This window comes from Macaca thibetana, chromosome 15, assembly GCF_024542745.1.
Source record: "Macaca thibetana thibetana isolate TM-01 chromosome 15, ASM2454274v1, whole genome shotgun sequence".
NCBI classification, from domain to species: Eukaryota; Metazoa; Chordata; class Mammalia; order Primates; family Cercopithecidae; genus Macaca; species Macaca thibetana.
This window is the reverse complement of record NC_065592.1, coordinates 59,647,194-59,670,550: the sequence shown is the minus strand read 5'-3', so window position 1 is coordinate 59,670,550 and position 23,357 is coordinate 59,647,194. Positions and strand designations below refer to the sequence as shown.

At 37.0% G+C, this 23,357-nt stretch overlaps 1 protein-coding gene across 11 annotated transcripts in view; it reads left to right on the top strand.

Annotated features, from left to right (window-relative positions):
* The window catches only part of FOCAD (focadhesin), a 312,387-nt gene that overhangs the window by 254,334 nt on the left and 34,696 nt on the right, over window positions 1–23,357 (top strand). For all 11 annotated transcript variants that reach the window (XM_050761318.1, XM_050761319.1, XM_050761315.1 and 8 more), the window contains 7 exons: window positions 4,662–4,809; window positions 6,703–6,822; window positions 8,574–8,696; window positions 9,150–9,227; window positions 10,199–10,270; window positions 11,877–11,979; window positions 13,840–13,920. In XM_050761318.1, coding sequence (XP_050617275.1) covers window positions 4,662–4,809; window positions 6,703–6,822; window positions 8,574–8,696; window positions 9,150–9,227; window positions 10,199–10,270; window positions 11,877–11,979; window positions 13,840–13,920 — 725 coding nt within the window. The remainder of the gene's footprint in view (window positions 1–4,661; window positions 4,810–6,702; window positions 6,823–8,573; window positions 8,697–9,149; window positions 9,228–10,198; window positions 10,271–11,876; window positions 11,980–13,839; window positions 13,921–23,357) is intronic.

Genomic DNA, 23,357 nt, shown 5'->3' with positions numbered 1-23,357 from the left:
ATGCTGAGGTGCTTAAAAACTTCATATGTCTAAGCATATTTAACTTTAAAATTTATTTTTATTACTAATAAGATTCTTACTCCTTCATTCTTACTTTCTTTCTTGATTCTTACCTTCTTAATGAACAACTGTATTGGTAGGCCTGTACTTCCTGTCCATTTAGTGGAAACTTGCCTATTAGAGCCCAATTAAAAGCTCAGGCGCTTCAAGAAGCCCTTCCTCCATCCTCTCCAAACTGTTAGTCCTACAGTTAATGAAGTTTAGTGCTTCATCATTACTAATGCTCTCTAGGTATCAGTCCTTATGAATTTCTGTTTTTGTTTTTGTTTTTTTTGAGACAGGATCTCACTCTGTTGCTCAAGCTGGAGTGCAGTGACACAATCATGGCTTACTGCAAGTTCAACCTCCTGGGCTCAAGCAGTCCTCCTGCCTCAGCCTCAAGTAGCTGGTACTACAGGCATATGCAACCACGCCTGACTAAATTTTTTATTCTTGTAGAAACAGGGTCTTGCTGTGTTGCCCAGGCTGGTATTGAACTCCTGGCCTCAAGTAATCCTCCCAACCTTGGCCTCCCAAAGTAATGAGATTACAGATGTGAGCCACTGCACCCAGCATAGTTCTCTTTTTGGCTTCACATTCAACTGATACTTACTGAGCAGCTGTATGCCGAGCTAGGCATTTTCACGTCTGTTTCTCATGGACTTACATCCATGTCACAACCTAAACATGATACTGAAGTAGGAATCATCATCACTTTGGTTTACAGATAAAGAATGTGAGTCTCATATAGGAGGCTTGTTCAAGGTCATATACTTAACAAGTGACAGAGCCAAGAGAGGAACCTGGGACATCTGACTTCAAAGCCATTTTTCTTACATAACACGGTATGGGTAACACAGTTCAATAGAAAGAAAGCAATTTGATGCTTGACAGTATGCTGTGTATTTATTTTTTTCTGATGTGCAAATGTCACCCACATTTTTCTTTAATTTTTTAATTCTTTCTTCTGCTTTTCTAACTAGACCCAGACCTGAAAGCCTGGCTCATGGTGTAAAGTATTCCCTTATCTAATGAGATTGCAGGAGTCTAGGGCAAGCCTCCCTCAAGTGAAACAGTGGAAGTCTTACTAGAAGGTAGTTAATAGATGTCGGAGCGTGCTCCCTCAAATGATAGAATTCACCCAGAGCAAATTCACCGTGCTTCCCTGATTTAATGGACGTGTCCCTACTGAAAGAACCGCACACCTGGGCTGGCTGGTATTGGTGAGCCTATCACTAACATTTTACTGCCATCTAGTGGTAGCTCATTGTGCCATTGTGATCCTCACAGCCCTAACTGTAGTCATGCAGTCATCAACGACCCAAGCTTTGGTTAATTACTACTGAGCTTTTACAAATACAATAACATTTGTATAGTGCTTTGCCCTTTACAAAGCACTATACAAATGTTAACTGTTATTAGAACTAATTATTAGATGACCTAGTACTTAATCTGCAGGATTGCCTACGGTAAACTAGGGAATTGAAGATTCATCTCTGATTAATTTTAGAAAAAAATATAATTATATCTGAGTTGATATAGCAACACAAACATCAGAATTGCTTAGCTTTTAAGTGTCAGGATTTCTTTTGCTGGTGATATTTTAATATACTCTGATAATAGATTCAACTAAGTAATGACATAATAGTGTATGGAATTTAAAAACTCAAATTCTCTTTATCATTTGTTAGCACTCTTATAGAACATTTATGTTAGCAATTCCAAAGTTCAGTTTTATACCCAATATTATAATTTGTTTTTATTTCCTCTGTCGAAGACACCAACACCTAATTCCTTTTTGCTTTCAGTGGACAGAAAGATATAAAAGCCAACTCTGCCCAAGCTATTCTTGGTTCAAAGCTGGCAGACATATCAAAGAGAAGCTAGAATGAGGTAAATATGTGGAATTGCTGAACTAAGCACCTGGGGGAACATTTTAAGATTTAGGACAAAAATAAACACATTAAAATATAGAAGATTTAGAAATCAGAGGGAAATCAGGAATAAAGTTTTAGGACTACGTTCTTGGTGCATACTGGAAAATTGAGTGAAATGAGAGGGGACTTATTTAGAGGGGCAATAGGTGTATATGCCGTAACAGTGACATTGGCACATGTATATACATACACTGTTATATATTCATCTGTTACACCAGTCAGTTAACTGCCATTGTAGCAATGAATAGAATCACTAGTGAATTATAACCTTGCTTAGGTTATAGTAATAATTGCTATGATAAATTTTAGGTAAATGTGGCCTAGAAACAGAAATGTCTTTTTCAAAGCCTTAATGTCTCTATCCCCTGAGATGATAAAAGAGGGGCTTCAATCTAGGGGATAGAGATTTTTGTGTGCCCAGGATAGCCTGAAAAGCAAGACTTACATACTTCCTTGTTTATTCAGAAAGATAAACCCTATTGGTGTGAACTTTGAGAGGAATTTGTTTTCCAGATGAGCCTAGTGTTCCTCTTTCTGCAGTTAGCCTGGCAAGAAACAAACTAAATTTTCTTGGTTGAATCTTGCGTGATATGTTCGGTGAATTCTACTACTCATAAAATTTGCCTCCTACTAAACATAAGAATCAAGTCTTGCTTTTTTATTCTTCTGTAGATCTTCTCTCTACTCTAGACTCTTAAAATTATTCATTTGGTTAGTTCTTCAGCTTTCAATAAATACTGGTTGAGTACTTGTATATGCCAAGCAGTATACTAGGTGCAGCAGATACTGTGGTAGGGAAAAAACAGAAAAGGTGTACCCACCCTTATGGAGCTTTGAGGCCAGGGAAGAGATAATAATCAAACAATCCCCCAAATAATTTTCATCAGAGTTTATAATTAAAATTGTATGAAGTAAATTAGCACAGGGTGCTGTGGGAGAGTATTAAAGAGGCTCTCTGCTGGGCGAGGAATGATGTCTCTGAGGAAGTAACATTTGAAATCTTAAGCATAGGTAGCAGTTAAATAGTCAAAGAGGGAACAGCGTCAAATTTGTCAAAGTATTAATCAAATTTTGTCTAATTATATCTTTGGTCTAATTCTGTCAAATGGTTGTATGCATCAATATAGATTCTATACTTCCCTGTAGATTCTAAATAATAGCAAAGGCTTTACATTCATATTAGTCAAGAGTAGCCTTTCCTCTTCCATAAATGTGATTAGTCTCAAAAGCATGCTGTATTGAGATCTTAGGTGTTGCTTTAACTGGTCAAAAATGCATTATGCTAGTTGAGCTTGTTAAGTTTACGAAGCTGTAACAGCAGTTCTGCCTGACTAATGATAGTTACTGTCGTAGCTTCTTTACGAAGGATTTTTGAATGGCTGATTGTTATGCAACAGAAACTAGAAAAACACACTTGAGATATGGTGCCTTCTCATACGTATTTCATCATGGCACCATGCAGGGCACCGAGAGGGGCCTTGGGTTTGGCAGATGGGACAGAAGGCTAGAAATAAAAAAATCCTCTTGTATTGGCTGCGCTTTGCTGAATGCTCTCTGTGTGACCTTGAGCAAATCCTGTAGCCTGTCTATCCTTCTGGGTGTCTTCTTTTAGGTGTGGGTGCTCCATTTGCACAGAGGTGTTGGGGGAAGTAACTAACATGCTTATAAAATGATGCAAATGTTCTTGACACTGACCAAGGGGATAGATGCCGTTTAAGAGCAAAATGACCTAAGATGTGGGCATTGAGATACGTTATCGGAGAAATGCCCTGGAGTGTTTTCTTCGGCAGCAGATATCGTGATGAGAGGCAAGGCAAGCCAGAGTAAGGGTGATTTCTGAAAAATATTGCATTTTCTCCATTTAAAAAACAATGACAAAAACTTTTTTCTTTGAAGTATTACCACAAGCTGCATCATCTTACCATACTATCTTGAAGTTTTCTGAGAGAACAATTATTTTCTTTAAATGGATGTGTATTCATTCAGGAGAATTGGGACACAAAGCCCTAGATTTCAATTGAATTGTCACATGGGGTAACTTTTGACAAGCCTGTCATTTGTCCATTTTCTCTTCTGACCCAGTGGTATTCTGCAAGATCAGAGGGGAGAGAAGGATTAATGTCATTGTGCACAAATACACAGTTTCTTTAGGAAAGAAATTCCACTTGTTGAAGTTGACTAGGAAACATGAAGCACTTAGTAGTACTTCATAATCATGCCTTGCATTTATCTTCTTTGCTATTAGTCAGATGTCCTCAGCTCACATCCTGAATTTTAGTCTTTTCTCTCCTTATGCAGTTGATCACAGTATATTCAACATGCAGGTAGCGGCGGTACAGGAAAAACTACAGCATTTCAGTAAGGGCACAAATAGAGCTGGTTTATGCCTTTTCCTCTTCTCACCCATAAAGTTGAAGTCAAACTATTTCCTGCTTTTGTTTTTATCCAGGGGGTGCACAGCACTAGCATGGGCCACAGATACCTGTTTAGATGTCAGGTGTTCGTTTTGAGGGGAGAGGTGGGTGTACTTGTCAGGGATGATGGGGCACACCAGCTACTAGGCAGCAGAATTTGAATCCAGCCATCTCACTGAGGTTTGAGAGCACTGTAAACACCCATGGTAAGTGAAGAGCAATTATGTGGATTTCTTATGCTCCTAACACCTCATCTTTTTTGGCATCCAAGCACGGGCTGTATATTGGGAGTTGGACTTGTTCTGTCCCTCATGAGCCACAGCAGCCAAATGCAGTCCCGCGTTCATGTGGCAGCATCGCTTCGGAAGCTGTCTGCGTACCTAGATGACAGTGGGAGCCAGAGCAGAACATTTCAGGAGGTAGGAGATGGAGGTTACATTTTTTTTCCCTCTATTCTCTTTTGTTTTCTTCTTGCCACTTATTTTGGACTTATCATACTTTGGTAACCCTATAAATTAAATTCTTCCTCAAAGAGAAAATCCGAATGGCAAACAACCAATGTTAGATCATAAGGTTTTCAAATTGTGTGGCAGTTTAAATCAACTTAGACTTAAATGTGGCATATAAGATAAGAGCCTTTAGTGAATATAAAACCTAACTCAGCATCACTAGAAAGCACTTTCTAAGAAGAGCTGCAATTTCTGGAAGAAAGTTAAATAGAGATTTTTAGAATTGTGCTCAAGCCAAATGTAACTTTCAAAAATGGCCAGGAATAAGCTTCAGAAACTGCCGATCAAAAGGCATTTAATTTTTTAAAATGTCAGCTAGCATAAAATATTATTGAGGAAATTCCCTTTACCATACTTAAAAAAAAAGTTTTTTTCTGCTGTGGTGCAAAAATATGCAGAATTGGAGTTCATGTGACCCAGTTCATGTGTGTTAACCATATTTTTAGATGGAACATTTCAGGCATGTGTCATGCCTGTCTCTATTTTGTCCAGGTGAAGCTGGACCGCTTGTACTCTTCTTTGAGAGGAGCAGAGTATGACCTCGTGGCCTGGCCTGATTCTCTCTCTCATTAGAACAGATTCTATTTTATCCCAGCCTGCCCACGAGCTATTGATGAGTACATAATGGCTGCTGTGTTTCCCTGCTCAGCTCCTCTGCTTTCAGCAATAGGACTTGTTGAATTGGTGAATTTCTTTGGGCACAGAGGAATGAAGTTTTGTTCTAAGACATGCACTACATTTCCATTTTTAAAGCAGTGTAAAGTGTGATTTAAAAGTACGTATTTTTTTTAAGCCAAAAGAGAAAATCTTGCAACCGAGGAGCAAATTGATTATAAATGAAAGCAGCATTTTTATAACTGATGCATCTGTGATGTTTTGATTTATAAGGCCTTAAGCAAGCAGTTTTTTCTCCCCTCTGATGTTTTATTATTCAACTTCTACCTTAGAAACCACTTACGTTTTTCATGCCGTGTCAACCAGTGTTAGAAGTTGAATTTTCTACTTTGTCTTAACAGCATTCTTATAAGGGAGGTTTTTTATCACGAAAATATGAGGTAGCAGAGAGGGGATGATTAAATTTGATGTGCAATAATTGAGACTCAGATAGATTGGGTGACTTGCCCAAAGTTACTTAGCTAGTAAATGATCAATTTGGGACATATTCCCAAATCTTGGCTCCACTCCCACCATTCTTTTTTACTCATATTTATTTATTCATTCATTCATCAACATATTAAGTTCCCACACTAGTGCTATGAGGCAGGTATTAGTATTCCTATTTTATACAATTTATCTGACTCCAGAATCCATATTCCTGTCCCAGTTATGCCCCACTAGTTCTAGGGAATCTTAATGGAGCAGTGTTTCACTTCTTTGAATTTCCTCTCCTGTTTGGCCTTGAATGGGAATGCATGGCAATTAATTAGTAGCACCCACTGGTGATGAAAAATCTGTTTCCTTCTACTGTTGATAGGTGTTGTACTCTGGCATAATGTGATAAAGAAATGTACTATTATGAGTCTAAAGACCTGGGTTTGAATCCGTCCTTTGTCACTTGCTAGCTACATGAAACTGAGCTTCAAAGCTCTTATCTATGAAGTAGGAATAGTCATGCCCATCATCACGTTGTTATGAAATGTTACAATATGAGTTAGGCAGCAAAACAGTGCCTAATCCATGGGAAATGTATTTGAATCCAGTTCTTAGGCTGGAGGGAAGTTTGACAGAGTATCTTGTCAACTAAACCAAGTTCTTTTATTTTTCCTCCTGAAGACACATTTTTCTGCTGTATTTTCTTCTCAGGTCCTTGCCTACACACTTAGCTGTGTATGTACATCAGCGTTCAGTGCTGGAATTATTGAGGCTGCAGAGGCTGAGGATGTTATGAACAAGCTTCGACTGTTAGTGGAGAATAGCCAGCAGGTTGGAATGTGTGCCCTGATTATTTCTCTCTGTGGTCTCATGCTGCTGCTAAGTTCTGCTTTTGACTTACTCTGAATTAGAGTATAATGGGATATTTTTTGTGTCTAGAACTGAGGAACTTCTAACTATTCTCTTCTCTCACAGCTGTAGCCAACAGTCACAGATGTCTTTTTCTCTCCTTATCCGCTGTCTCATTCTGTAGACATTTTTTTTTCTTTGAGAGAGTATTGATAGACTTTTCTCTCTCTCTAACTATTGCTCCGTAGTTATAAGATCATAAAATATATGGCTAGGGAATATAAGAGTTATGTAAGCCTAGAAACAAAAATTTGTAAAGAGATGAATACATAGAAGACTCTGATAAAGTCAAACCTCAGAAAATTCAAGGCAGAAAATCTCTACTCATGACCAAATATGTATAGGAAAATTTAAGTACCTGTAAACTAAATTAAATAACCTTAAAATGTTTCCTCTGAAATATTATTCAACCTTAAAAAAGAAGGAAGTTCTGGCCGGCTGCAGTGACTCACGCTTGTAATCCCAGCACTTTGGGAGGCCAAGGCGGGTGGATCACGAGGTCAGGAGATCGAGACCATCGTGGCTAAAATGGTGAAACCCTATCTCTACTAAAAATACACAAAATTAGCTGGGCATGGTGGTGGGCACCTGTAGTCCCAGCTACTCCGGAGGCTGAGGCAGAGCTTGCAGTGAGCCAAGATCGCACCACTGCACTCCAGCCTGGGCGACAGAGCGAGACTCTGTCTCAAAAAAAAAAAAAAAAAAAAAAAGAAGGAAGTTCTTATGTGTACTAGAACATGGATGAACCTTGAAGGCATTGTGCTAAATGAAATAAACAAGTAACGAAAAGCAAACACTGTGTGCTTTTACTTACATGAGCTACGTAGAGTATTCAAAAGCATAGAGACAGAAAGTAGAATGGTGGTTGCCCGGGCCTACGGAAAGGGAGAAATGGGCAGTTACTGTTTTATGGGTAAAGAGTCTCAGTTTTCCAAGGGAAAGATTCTGGAGATGGATGGTGGTATTGGTTGCACAGCAGTATGAGTGTACTTAATGCCCCTGAACTGGTATTCACAGTAAAGATGATAAATTTTATGTGTACATTGCTACAATAAAAAAAAAAAAAACTGAAAAAAATATTTTATCTGATTACACATGCTATAGAATTTCCCCATGTGGATTTTTTAAAGGTTTCTTCAGTGTCTTAATACTGATGATAATGGTTTATTGCAGAATTAATTGGTTTTAAGCTTGTAATATTATTGTTACTGTTTTATGGTTATATACCTGCTCAGTTACATTCAGAGTAAGTTTTGAAAAGTTGAAAGGTAGAAGTTTTCATATACTGTGCTTATTATGGGATGTTTTCTTTTTGTTTAGGAGTTGATTGACTTCGTGTGGTCTACCTTGGTATTTTCACCCTAACCTCTTCCGATTGTTTGAGCTAAGCTGCTCAATAGTGCAGTATTACTTTCCTAAAATAAATTACTCACTGAAACTGAATTCCTTGCAATTAGACCCTGCAGCTTATGATGCAAACCAGTCTAGATTACAAACAAAACAAAACAAAACAAAAAAAAAAACACTAAGTATCTGATTTTTCAGATGACAAGTATAACTTGTCAGTAGGAAAGTTAGCACTAAAAGTGTTTAAGTTGCTAGTTATAAACATTCCAAATCTGTGTCTTTTTTTTTTTTCTTTTTCTCACCCCATTTTTATTTATTTATATCAGACTTCAGGTTTTGCCCTGGCTTTAGGAAACATAGTTCATGGATTGTCTGTGTGTGGACATGGAAAAGCTGAAGACTTGGGCAGCAAGCTACTTCCTGCCTGGATCAGAATTGTTCTTACAGAGGTAGAGGTCACCTGTTGTATGCTATTTCATGTTTTTATAATGGAAAAAGAACTACTTTATTGGATCACTTGTAGGAATTGCTGAGATATATACATTAGTGGTAAAATAATAGGCAATTTTAAATGAAAGAGATCACATACTTTTAAATCCCTTATAAATAATGCATTCTGCCAACTATTATAATTTTTTTGAACTGGCTATTTTGTCTGTGTTTTAATTTTAAGACAACATTTTGTTTTTTGAAAAATAAAAGCAAGAATCCACCCATGATCTAACAACCTTAATCTGTTACTTTTAGTCTGCTTCCATTTTGGGTTCAGTTATATGGGTTATGTTGACCCTGTAAGTTTGCTACCATTTCGACCATTTATTTCTCTGTGTCATAATAAGTTTTATAGAATCTAGACCCAAGGACTGAGTCCGTCTTTTCATATTCTGATGCTTTGTTTTCAGGGCACTCCCACAATGCTTTGTCTGGCAGCTCTTCACGGCATGGTGGCCTTGGTAGGCTCTGAAGGGGATGTAATGCAGGTAAAGAGAGAAACCATGGAGGAGAAGACATCTAAATGTGTACACAGCCATAGCAGGAGAAGAATATTCAGTGTCTTAGTATGCTAAGAACAGAAGGATTTATACTCATGGTAATAGTTATACCAGGCTTTTTAATGCCTTGCTGTATGAATAATTGCACTTAACCAAGGATTATTTCTATAGAAGTTTGTTCTTTGTTTAATTTGGTTTGTAGGGATTAAACCTGGCCAATTTAGGTGCTCTCCACATATTTCCCTGCCTGAGAAAAGATGATTGAATGATAAGAAATTTCAAAAGTTATTTGTGGCTGGGCGCGGTGACTAACACCTATAATCCCAGCACTTTGGGAGGCCGAGGTGGGTGGATCACGAGGTCAGGAGATCAAGACCATCCTGGCGAACACGGTGAAACCCCGTCTCTTCTAAAAATACAAAAAAATTAGCCAGGCGTGGTGGCGGGCGCCTGTAGTCCCAGCTACTCGGGAGGCTAAGGTAGGAGAATGGCATGAAACCGGGGGTGGAGCTTGCAGTGAGCGGAGATTGCACCACTGCACTCCAGCCCAGGCAACAGAGTGAGACTCCGTCTCAAAAAAAAAAAAAAAAAAAAAAGTTATTTGCAAGAAACTCCATTTTGCATCGGTAATGTCTGATGTATATCTATGTAATTGTTCTTTAACTTCAAAATATTTTCACAGTGGACATATGTATGTTTAAGTTTGTAAGTAATTTTGAAGGAACTCTTTTCTTATGCAGTAAAAGTTGATTGATTGCTTACATGCTGCAGTGAACAGTTGCCAGGAAATCAATGATAGATAAAGCATGGGGCCCTGCTTTGAGGAGCTCATAGCTTATGTATTTGAAATAGAAGGACCGTTTCATAGCTTAGAAGATGGATAGCTCATGCACCGGGAATATAACTCTTTACTTTTTTATGGGGGTGGGTGGGATGAGTATTTCTTCTTATTCTTTCAGCTGAAATCAGAAGCCATCCAGACCTCTCATTTTCAAGGCAGACTTAATGAAGTCATTAGAACCTTAACTCAGGTGAGAAAATGAATTTAAAATCCTTGGGTGGGAAAACATATCCTCCTTTGTTGTCTTTTTTTCTATTACATAAAACAACGTGTTTTACCTGAAAAATGGGAAAGTCTCTGGTTATTTCCACTGAGTTCAAGAGGCATTTGGGAGTGATGTATGGAGGACCTGTGTTCACTGACAAACTTGCACTACCTTTGGGGGCAAAAAAAAAAAAACTGGCATTTTTTTAGTAAACTTAAGCTGGCATTGATTTTCCTTAAAAATTGAAGCCTGATGGCTCACACCTGTAATTCCAGCACGTCGGGAGGCCGAGGCAGGCAGATCATGAGGTCAGGAGATCAAGACCATCCTGGCTAACACAATGAAACCCTGTCTCAACTAAAAATACAAAAAAATTAGCCAGGTGTGGTGGCAGACGCCTGTAGTCCCAGCTATGCAGGAGGCTGAGGCAGAAGAATGGTGTGAACCCAGGAGGCGGAGTTTGCAGTGAGCCAGGATCGCCCCACTGCACTCCAGTCTGGGTGATACAGCAAGACTCCATCTAAAAAAAAAAAAAAATTAAAGCCTGATTCTGCAAGGAATGTCAGGCCCTAAAGATAAGGAAAAAGAGAAAGTGATCAAAGGGCACGGCAGATCTTGATAGAAAGGTCAAGGGGCACTAGTTCCGATGTCACTGATAAAAATATTTGGGCATATCTTGACTAAAGAATAGATATATTAATCTGCTAAGAAATGTTTTTATCTTTTAAGATTTTTTTAAAAAACGATTATGTTTGTTGCATAAAATTTGAAAGCACATAATGAAAGAAGCTGAAAAAAATCACCGATGGTCCTTCAAACCGGAAGCAACTGTTACTGATATTTGGTCATACTTCTTTTCAAGTATTCTTTTGTTTGCATAGTTGGTATTCTTACTGTATGTAGAACTTTATATTTTATTCTTTTCATTTAGCATACTTGTTTTCATTCTTGTAAAATATAGCTGATAATACCTACCACATAAAGGAGTTTTAGTCATTGAGACTTTTAAAAACAAACAGAAATCTCTAAACAGACAAAACTCTCTTTTGCATGTATGAATAGAAATATACTCAAAAAAGATTCTACTGAAATTTAAGCTGCCATAATGTGGGAGAAAAATCTCTAAATGAAAATTATTATTTTAAAAATCCTTATCATGAATGATAAAGCAGCAGTAGAGCATAATTTATAGAAGAGAACAAAATGTATCTCCTTCCATTTTTAGAGGTATTTTCATCTTAAGTAACTATCACCCCTTTTCTACTTTCTGGATTTTGTTTTTTTGCCATTTTTTTTTTTTGAAAACTTCGAGACCAGTCTCAGTGAAACTTGAGAAAACTGCTAGTATGATTAAATTATTTCTGCTATGATTAAAGAATGAATCATTCATTCATTCAGTAGACACTTGTTGAGTATCTATATGACCTAGGTATGGTGTACTAGACACATGATATTACATCTTGTCATAGGATTGCTCATTGCCAGCCAAGCCACCACCTTCTAAATGACTGGTGACTTTCTGTGAGTGACCTTTTATTAAATAGAACTTGGATCTTATCCCATCATTGAACTGTTAACTTTTTATTTGTAGGTCATTAGTATCTCTGGGGTGATTGGTCTCCAGTCAAATGCAATCTGGCTTCTTGGACATCTTCATCTATCTACTCTATCCTCAAGTCAAAGTAGAGCCTCTGGTAAGATTAAAGTCGTAAAACACTATAGCTGAAGGGAGGGATTGCTGACCCAGCGCTCTGTACTTTGTTAAGAGCATTAATCTTCACAACAACCCTAAGTAATGGGTATTACCATTTCTATTTTACATCAGAGGGAAATGGTGTATGGAAAGGCTTCCTGACTTACCCAGGGTCATGTGGCAGTAAGTGGTGGACATGTGGTTTAAACTCAGATCTTTTGGCCTCCAAAGCTCATACTCTTTTTACTCCTTCTCTCTGTCTCCCTTAGAGAACAGTTTAGACATTCAGTGTCCTATATTTCACAAATGAAGAATTCATGGCTCAGAAAGATTACATGAGTTACATACAGAGTTAATTTGGTGACAAATCTAGAAACTAGAAACCAGGTCCTTCAAGCTTGGAACAGATTTATTTTGCTAGATGTAATGGTAGTTTGTATAGTATTCATGTTTCATTAAAAGTCTCTTCATATTTGACTGGAGTTGTTCTGGCCTCTGATTTTGAAAAAATAATGGGGTAAATACATTTAAAGGTGTGTACCTTCTTAGCCTTGGAATTGAAATTCTGGGTCTTATTATAACAAGGCCTTTTCTATTTCTAGCTTTTTGGTAAAAGCAGTAAAAAATATTTGCAGTCCCCACATACGTAATGTGCATTTGTACTTGGAGATTTTATGGGGAAGGCATGATTGTTGATACATCTGCTCCTTGCTCTTTATAGGACTTTGACCCATTGGCTATCTTGGACCCAGGCCAGAGAGGTTTAGGTACCAATGACTCCTTATTAAAACCTAGTTTTACTTACCCTCTAACAAGTAGTCTACAGATGGCATTAACGTAAATGTGGGCCTCTGTAATTACCATTTTCCTTTCTTTCAGTCATTCTGTAGCTATGGAAATAGGACACTGGTCCACAGCCTTGGCAATGTAGTGAACTTTAGACAGCTAAAGTTACCATATTAAAATGGAAAAAATAAGAAAACTTAGTCATACCGGAAGCCCTGGGTAATACTAGTTTTGAAGGGCAGGGATCTCACAGTGTCGTGGTAAGATAGGATATTTATGTCAGGCTTTTACTTTTTTATGTAGGCTTTTAATTGCCATATTATGGGGTATTTGGTCTGGCCCGCATGTACTCAAATCAGGTACTAGTGAATCATCATACATCCAGGTTCTTCTGAACAAAATGATTGTGTATCTGGAAAAGTACAGCTACTTGTTCCTGATGGAATTTTCCAATTGAGTCATTCCTTGCAGTAAAAACCATCTCATGAAACAATTATGGGAAACTGGAAGGAAAAGAATTTAGGAGACACTCAGGACTCAACTAGCATAAATGTCACTGCTTCACACCACATCTGGTTATTTGCACATGTTGGTCACTTAGAGGTCTCTGCCTTAGGTAAGGGACTGGTGCTGTTAATACTAGTTGTTGAATTTCTATGGTTCATATATCTGATTCAGCATGTCCTGAAGTGGCACCTACCTCAGCCTCAAAGCTCATCAGATTCCTTGCTGACTCTGAGGAGGTCACTGGATTGGGGCTCATTGATGTGACAATATGGAAAGGATTTTTTTTTTAACCACTTCACTCAAGTGTTCATCCTCTGTGATTTTTTTTTTCCAGACTTTACTAAGTTTGCCACCATTTTAGATTTGCTTGCATAGCTTAAGTGATTACTTCAAGGCCAGTCACTTAATCTAATAGAATTAGTTGCAGCCACAAAGTATTGTGCTGAGATTAATGGCATAAACATCTCCAGTTTGTCTCTAGGTTGATATGGCAGCATGAGATCATTATCTTTCCTTCATTAGGCCTGCCAAGTTCACTGGTTAATTTGATCATTTTCTGTCTCCACAGTTCCTACTGACTATAGCTATTTGCCTGAAAGCAGTTTTATTGGAGCAGCCATTGGCTTCTTCATTACAGGAGGAAAAAAAGGCAAGTGAGCACATTTCTTGAATTTTATCATTCTATCTGCATGTTGTTATAAGCAAATTTGTGTACCCTAAGCATGCCTCTGTAGAATCAAGCAATACAAATCTGAAGGGGTGAATATTTTCGTCTGCTAAACCATCTTTGCAATAGAGATGACCAGCAACTAGCTACAATAATCGGTACATAAATATACACATTATGTGGTTTCTTAGAATCACTGTCCCTGACCATGGGTGGCTCTGTGAAAATCTTAATCTCCCATTTGGCCCTTTCAAAAGTACAAGCACAGATTACATTTCAAGTGAGTGTGATCTAGAAAGAGAAAACATACCTGGGTGCAGTTTCTATCCCAGGATCTGTCTTGCAAGTAGATCTTCTCCCTGCATCTTTTATAATTATTCTGTGTTGTTGAAATCACTGGCTCTAGTTCCTATTTTTAGTTTGTGTTCTTTTCCTTGCACATATTTGAGCCTTTGTGATTCTGTATTGCTGCCACCCCCATTAAAGTACAAGCAACTTGAAGACAGAGATTGAGTGCCTTTTGTTTTTAACTGGAGCCAGAACAATGCCATGTAACTTATTGAATAAATGTTCCTTAATAATACACATATAGTTTTCAGGGCTGTGAGGAAAAAATGGATTAGAACTGAACATGTCATGGCTCAGGAATAAGCCTCATTAATGTGGTATTCTTTCATTGATGGATTTACTAATTTTATTCTTCCTTGGCTAGGTCAGTCTTCCTTGATTAGGTCAGTCTGAGCAAAATCAGTGCCTGTATTATAGCAAGACCATCCCAATTTTAGAAAGGAAAAAAACAACAAAAAAGACTGGAAAAAATCTGGAAGTGGCAGTTTGATTTGTGAGGGTCGTGGAAGTAAAATGTTACCTTTGGAAGGGAAGTTAAAGCTGTGTTGTCTGATTTCCCACTGGGTACAGTAATCCCTGGAGCTTCCAGATTATGAATATTTTCATAGCCTGGAGACAAATTCCATTAATTTCTGGAGTTCTAGAATTTGTGCTATTATTCTAGGGTCCTGAATTAGCATGATTTACTTATCCTCAGTAAAAATTCACATATGGTTATGTCATTGTTGTACATGACGCACTTATATATAAACAGATCATATATTATAATGTACAACTAGTTCATTGTTTATGTTACCATAAATTAAGTCTACTTAAAATAAATATTATAGTAGAGATATCTTCATTAGGAAGAAATTCTTACTAAATGAGCATCTAAAATTTTCATGGCCAAACTAATGCTAGGAATATGTATATATTTCTGCTGTATTTTGTGTTAGGTTGCTTATTGATACGAAATTTTAAAATGAGGTGAGATATTTTCATGAGAAATAAAAGTAAAAATTCTTAAGGTCAAATGAAAGCTAGACTGTTTTTCTTTTCTAGTGAATAAAATGTTAGTCTACCTCCCCAGATCCATATTTCTTGGCAGACATGAATTTTCTCTGAATCTTATGGGAAATTTTTGGTTGAATGTAACATTTTTACGATTCTGTAGTCATGGTACAACAGGAAATGTTCTGCTATAAGGCTGAAAAATCAAGTGGAACTGGAATCAGTGTTGTTATGTGCAGTCTTGCTGAAAGCTGTTTTAAAACAAATAAATGAAGTATTAAGAATGCCATATTTATTACCAATCAGATTTTTGGCATTTTCAGGTTGTGGGAGAGGGCTGTCGTCTTGTCGGGTTTGCTGACTAGATTCAGAGGAAAATCTATTCAGCCTTACACATTACTAATGATGACCCCAGAGGAGTGGGGGCCGTGGGAGGCTGACCTCCGCCTCCAAAGCCCATTTACAAAAACAAAACCAGACCCTGCTCTATGGGGCTAAATGGGATGGCCAAATGTGGAGGTGTGCATGCAAACGAGTGTTTTCTTCTTCAATATACCCAGCTCATTTGAATTTTAATAACTCCCTTCTGAAGCAGCTTTTGAGTTTAAATGTCTGGATGTCACTCATCAGAGCCCGGTGGAGCTGCTGATAGGAAGGATGGCAACTTTGGTGAACTCTTTTGAAGAATAAATGGTTTTAGAAAATAAAAATAATGCTTAGCATAGGCAGAAAATTTTAGGGATGGCATGGTTTCATTGCCTCTGCGTGCTACTTTTAACTTGAGCAACTCACTAGAGAAAAGAAATGTGATGGGCCATCCCCAATCTACATTTGTGCCAGGATGAGATTGGGCATGGTGGTCTCAAATTTAGCCAATCAAATTTAAGATAGGAATCTGTTCATCTGTTTTCTAATGTTTAGGGCTTTCTCACTTAGGATACTAACCTTAGTACTCATGTGATAGAACATGTAAGATGTTCATAGCATCCATTCTTTCATGCAGACCCACATTTTAAAACCATACTAAGTAGATGAAATTCCTTCAGTTTTTAAATAATTCAATTCATGGTTTTGACTATAACTGGTTTTTGTTTGTTTGTTTGTTTTGCTACACCATGTGACATTCTCCTTTCTTCTCTCATAGCCCTGGAATTCCTCTATCAGATATATTGTTCCCTAATCTTTTGTTTTCATTATTATCTAGTTTTGTGAACATTTCTTGACTATGCTAGGCTTAAAATCTTTGCTTATCATATAACTCCTCCTAACATGGATTTTTTCCCCTTGAAGAGCCTCTCATTTTTGACTCTTACTGTTTTGCTTCTTTTCTACTTTTATTCTTTTGTCTGATTTCTGATTTTCTCAAGATCATAGGCTGTTCAGATCTCATCAAGATTTTATCCACTTCCTTTGTAATACCTCAGAAACATTTAAAGTACTTAATAAATGTGATTCTTTCTAAAGCTAATATTAGATATTTCTATATAATATCGTTATTTTTTGTTATTATATTGCTGGGGAATGTGACTAACACTTTCTAAGCTTATATTTTCCTATTAGGCTTTAAAAGTTCCCAGTAAGAAGTATTAACTAAGCAAACTATATTTAAGTCCATGTAATAGTCATTATGAATGGCCTTCTTTCTTGATATTGATTCATTGGTCAGTGATCTGCGTATGTAAGTATTGGGCTTATATACAAAGTACAGGTAGGCGTATGCTCCTTCAGTCATTTTTGGACTATTAGCATGAGAGGTAATTGTTGAGAAGGAAATATGCCAAGGGAACAGACTTAGTGAACTCTTGAGTGTAGAATAAATGATATGAGAAAGCTGTCCTATTTTCTGATAAAATCATGGAGTTGGTTGCCAAGATTACGTGTGATTTTTGAGTATTTTAATTTAGGAATAGTTTACCTGTACAACTCTTTAAAAAATATTGTTAGAAGTCAGTGTGTATATATATATATATATATGTATGTATGTGTGTGTGTGTGTATATATATATATGTATGTATGTGTGTGTGTGTGTATATATATATAACACTAAGTTAAAAATGTATAAAGAAGAAAATAAGACAATCCTCTGTCATGTCACCACTTGGAGATAGCCACTGTAGATATGTCCTTCATAATGTCCTTCTACATGTATGTGTTTGTGTTATATTGTACCATAAAATTTATATTATTTTATTGTCTTATTTTTAAAAAATTAATAACTTTACATGTAAATGGACATAATTAGCACCCATGTCTTCCAAAAAAAACCTTGAGGAAGTAAGAGAAGACTCCTATTGCATGGTTTTCTGGACATTTGTCAATAGGATATGTTTTTGATGTGTTTGATTCCTTTTTTGTTTCATGAGGTTTGTTTTCATAAACCTCATGAAAATGTTTGGAAGGAAAACTGTCAATTATCCCATGACTCTACAGCTATTACCATTTCTGGATATTACTTAATTTGTTGCTTCTGGGATTACAAGCATGTGCCACCACGCCTGGCTACTTTTTTGTATTTTTAGTAGAGACAGGGCTCCTCCATGGTGGTCAGGCTGGTCTCGAACTCCCAACCTCAGGTAATCCGCCCGCCTCAGTCTCCCAAAATGCTGGGATTACAGATGTGAGCCACCATGCCCGGCCTGTGTTTCTGAACTTAATGTTATATTATAAACTTTCCCTGTTTTCATATATCACCATAACAATAATATAATAATAACTATTATCTATGAGACAGGGTCTCTGCTCTGTCACCCAGGGTGAAGTGCAGTGGCATGATCATGGCTTACTGCAACTTCAAACTTTCCAGCTTAAATGATCCTTCTGCCTCAGCCCCTCAGGTAGCTAGGAGTGCAGGTACATACAACCAGGACCAGATAATTTTTTTACTTTTTGTAGAGATGGAGTCTCACAATGTTGCCTAATCGGGCCTCAAACTCTAACTTCGAGCAATCCTCCTGCCTTAGCCTCTTTAAATGTTCGGATTACAGGCATGAGCCACCATACCTAGCATAATTATCATTTTTAAATGACTAGAGAATATTTCATCAAATTCATAAGTCATAATAAACTTAATCATTTTAGTATTTGCCATTTAAAAAATTTCAATTTTAGTGAACATCTTGTTTTGTTTTGTTTTGTTTGAGACAGAGTCTTGCTCTGATACCCAGGCTAGAGTGCAGTGGCGTGATCTCAGCTCACTGCAACCTCTGCCTCCCAGGCTCAAGTGATTGGCCTTCCTCAACCTCCCGAGTAGCTGGGATTACAGGCAAGTGCCACCAAGCCCAAAGATAGGTAGGTAGGTAGGTACGTAGGTAGGTACCTACGTACCTTTTTTTTTTTTAGTAGAGACGGGATTTTTCTATGTTGGCTAGGCTGGTCTTGAACTCCTGGCCTCAAGTTATCTGCCCTCCTCTGCCTCCCAAAGTGGATTACAGGTATAAGCCACCATGCCTGGCCTTTAGTGAACATTGTTATGCACATAGCTCTCTTCTGCTACAGCTTTCCTTCAGGGAAATTCTCGGTAATGTAGTGAGCAGGAGTCCGAGGATTTGGTGACTGTAGGGATGGCCAGGTCTCATTGCCCTTCAAAAAGCTTGTACCAGTTTTCAGTACCTCAGCCCTGTATGAATTCGCAAAAATATAAAACATAGAGATTAAAAGCATAGGCTTCAGGCTGCAGGCTTCCTGGGTTCATATCCCACTTCCACTACTTACTGGCTGTATAACTTCAGGTAAGCTGTGTCTGTAAGCTTTGACTGTTTCTGTAAAATGGAGAAAATAATTAACTCTTTTTTATAGAGTTTTGTAAGGATTATGAGTCACTTTATATAACAGTACTTATAAAACAATATAAAGAATAAATTCCTTCTATTATAATGTCATATCAAAAAGCAGCCCAATAAACAAATGATAACAATAAAAACCAGTAAGGTATAAAATGATGCCTTAAGACTGCTCTCATTTGCATATAATTGCCAGAAGGTCTGAACATTTGTACATTTATTTACTGTTTAAAAGGTTGGTGTTTTTTTTTTTAAGTAAATTTGGAATTTTTTAAAAATTTATTTTTTAATTGACTAATAATTATACATATTCATGGAGTACATAGTGATGTTTTGATGATATGTATAATGATCAGATCCGAGTAATTAGTATATCTATCATCTCAAACATGTATCATTTCTTTGTGTTGGGAACATTCAATTCCTCCTCCTAGCTACTTGAAACTATGTGTTATTGGTAACTATACCCACCCTACAGTGGGATGATAGAACACTAGAACTTATTCCTCCCATCTAACTGTGGTTTTGTATCCTTTAACAAGTCTCTCCCTATCTCTTTCTTCCCCCTGCTCTTTCCCAGCCTCCAGTATCCTCTGTTCTACTTTTCACTTCTGTGAGATCAACTGTCTTTTTGCTTTCACATATGAGTGAGAACATGTGGTATTTAACTTTCTGTTCCTGGCTTATTTCACTTAACATAATGTCTTGCATATCTATCCATGTTGCCATGACTAGCCGGATTTCATTCTTTTTGATGGCTTAATAGTATTCCATTGTGGATATATACCACATTTTAAAAATCCTTTCATCTATTGTTGGACACCTAGATTTATTCCATATCATGGCTATTGTGAATAGTGCTAAAATAAACATGGGGTACAGATGTTTCTGATATGATTTCCTTTCCTTTGGATACATGCCCAGTAGGAGGATTGTTAGATCATATTGTAGTTCTATTTTTCGTTTTCTGAGGAACCTCCCTACAGTTATTTATAGTGGGTGTATGAGTTTACATTCCCACCAACAGTGAATGAGTTCCCTTTTCTTCACATCCTCAACAGCATTTGCTGTTGTTTGTTTGTTTGTTTGATAATAGCCATCCTAACTGGGGAGAGATGATATCTCATTGTGGTTTTGATTTGCATTTTCCTAATGATTAGTGATGCTGAGCGGTTTTTCATATGTTTATTGGCCATTTGTATGTCTTTTGAGAAATGTCTGTTGAGATAATTTCCCCATTTTAAAATAAGATTGTTTATTTTTTGCTGTTGAGATGTTTGAGTTCCTTGTATATTCTGGATATTAGTCCCTTGTCAGATGAATAATATGCAAATATTTTCTCCATTCTGCAGGTTGTCTTCATGTTGTTGATTATTTCCTTTGCTAAGAAGCTTTTTAGTTGGATATAATCCCATTTATTTTGCTTTTATTTTCTGTGCTTTTGCAGTCTTATTCATAAAATCTTTCCCTAGGCCTGTGTCCTGAAGCATTTCTTCTATGTTTTATTTTTGCAGTTTTATCATTTTGTGTCTTATATTTATGTCTTTGATGCATTTGCGTTGATTTTTGTAGGGCAAGAGATTGGGGGATCTAGTTTAATTTTTCTGTATATGGATATCCAGTTTTCCTAGCATCACATATTGAAGAGACTGTCCTTCCCCACTGAGTGTTCCTGACGTTTTTGTCAAAAATCAGTTTGCTATAGATATGTAGATTAGTTTCTGAGTTCTCTATTCTGAATTTATTTTTGTTTGTATTTTTTACCCTTTTATTTTGAAACAATTTCAAACATAAAAAAGTTGTAAAATGCATAAAAAAGTTGCAAAAATTGTCTTCCTTTTTTAACAGTAAGAAAAACTCCACATTCCTTTTAGCCAGAGGCACTATTCAGGTTTCATCAACAATCCCAGTGATGTTTTTAATAAAAAACTAATCTCAACTAGAATGTTGCTCTGCACTTATTTATTGTGTCTCTTTGGTCTCCTTCAACCTGAACACTTCTTCAGTTTTTTCTGTGACTTCTTGACTTTAACTAGTTTTAAGATTAGAAGCCAGTTATTTTATAGAATGCTCTTTAATTTGGGTTTGCCTGATATTTCTCATATTAGAGTTAGGTGGGGTCACTTTTGGTAGAGTATGACAGACGTGTAGCTGTGCGCTTCTCACCACGTCCCATCTGTGGCACATGACGTCTGAGCTCCCTCCACTGGGGTGGTGAGCTTTGATCACTTGGATAAGATGTTGTTTTCTAGGTTTCTCCACTATGAACTTATTCTTTTACCCTTATCTTCAATAAATCTTTCTTGTGGAGATGTTCTGAGACTTCACAAATATTCTATTTTCATCCTATTTTCACCTATTAGTTTTAGCACTCACTAGTACTTTTGCCCGAATTGTTACTGTGATAGTTGCAAAAAGGTGATTTTTAAAAATCCATGAATCCATCTACGTTTTTTATTAGGCATTCTGCTGTTTAGAAAGGGTTTCTGTCCTCTTCTCCTCCTCTCCTCTCCTCTCCTCTCCTCTCCTCTCCCCTCCCCTTCCCTCTCTTCCCTTCCCCTTTTCCTTCCCCTCCCCTCCCCTCCCCTCCTCTCTCAGTTCCTTTCTCTCCATATTAGTGTACACTCCTAAATTCCTATTTTATTTAACTATTCAATTATCTATTATTTTTATCTTCAATTTGTCCAATAAATTGAACAAAATGTTTATTTGACCAATAAGAGCCTCTACAAGTTGGCTCTTGTGTCCTTTTGACATGACCCCCTCATGCTTTGACTAGTTCCTTTGTGGCACAAGAAGATGTCCTAGGTTTATTTTGTATTATCCCCAGCCGTGTAATAGATACTCCAGGTTTCTTTTAGTGGAGATTGGTATTTAGAAGCTAACATCTGTGTGCAAAGTATCTCATTGCTGCTGGGGTAATCTTTGTCTCTAGGCCCTTTCAATAGACAGAGCTAGGAAATATATGTGCTTATTCTCTCTCATCTATATTTATTTCTGTATTTAGCTATATATGTAATGAAAGTCTTTCTTTTCGAATTTGTAACTCCCTTCCCTGACAGTAAGAACCTTGGCTCTCATTATCCTCAATATATTTGCTCATTTGTCCAATCCTCCTGGATGTAACTGTCCCTACTGGACCACTGTCCTAAACTGCCTTCCTCACTCAGGTCTCCACTCACTGCCACCCTACTTTGCGGCCTTCCTGGTTTTAAGGGGCCTTGGGATATTTTTGCGTTTAATAAAAAAATGTTATTGAAATATTCGGTCTTAAGATAGAAAACCTATCAACCTTTAGTGTCTGTCTGATATATCAGAATCATCGATTGATTTTAAAAACTTTCTTGATTGTAGTTTCTTTCAGGGGACTAGGCATCTCTTAGTTTCCACTAATAGGCAATGCTGTAATTCTCTCTGCCTGTGTTTTCTATGGACTTAGTCTGGAAAAAATCCTACTCATCCTTTTCATCTTGATTTAAATATTCTTTCCTTGGTGGGGGAAGATAGGGGCTTCTGTGATGTTCCCAGATTAAGTTAGATTACTTTTGTAATACTTTCCTATATATTTTCATGGTGCTTAATATATGTGTCATCATTTTATTTATTTTTCTTTTTTTTAATGTGTCATCATTTTCATGATTATTTATACTTCTTTGTTTAAAGTCTGTCTTTCCCACTAGGTGTGATTTCCTCAATGGACAGGAAGAATAGCTGTGTTTTATCTTAAATACTTAGAACAGATTGACATGTAATAGTTTTCTAATATTTGTTGATCTATAACTTTAAACATATACACAAATATATATATATACACACACACACACATACATACACATACATACACTAGATAATTCTAAGTTAAGTTACCTGTAAGCAGCATTTAGCTGGAGAAAGTAAAGATATGTCCAAACCACAAAAGCAATATGCTAGTGATGGAAAATATACAGACTCAGGCTGTTAGCCTACTTGTTGCCAGACTTTTTACTATAAGGGTTATTACACATGTGAATTGTGGCATTGTGATCTGATCCTCTGTGTAGCCAAAGTATGTGCAATAATGGGTCCTGTTTTAATGCATTATGTTTGGATATACCGCTTATATCAGAGTTCTTTGAGGCTGTCAACTGGATGAGAGATTTAAAGTAACTTTGTTTCCAGGTTTTACAACATCTGGATCTTTTTAACAAGTACTGTTAGGCATTCTCAGTTCCAAATCCATTGTCCGTAAAAAATTTCATTATTTCTTTTTACTCAAAAAACTTGTTTGAAAGACAAAGCACTGTAATAAAGGAACTGAT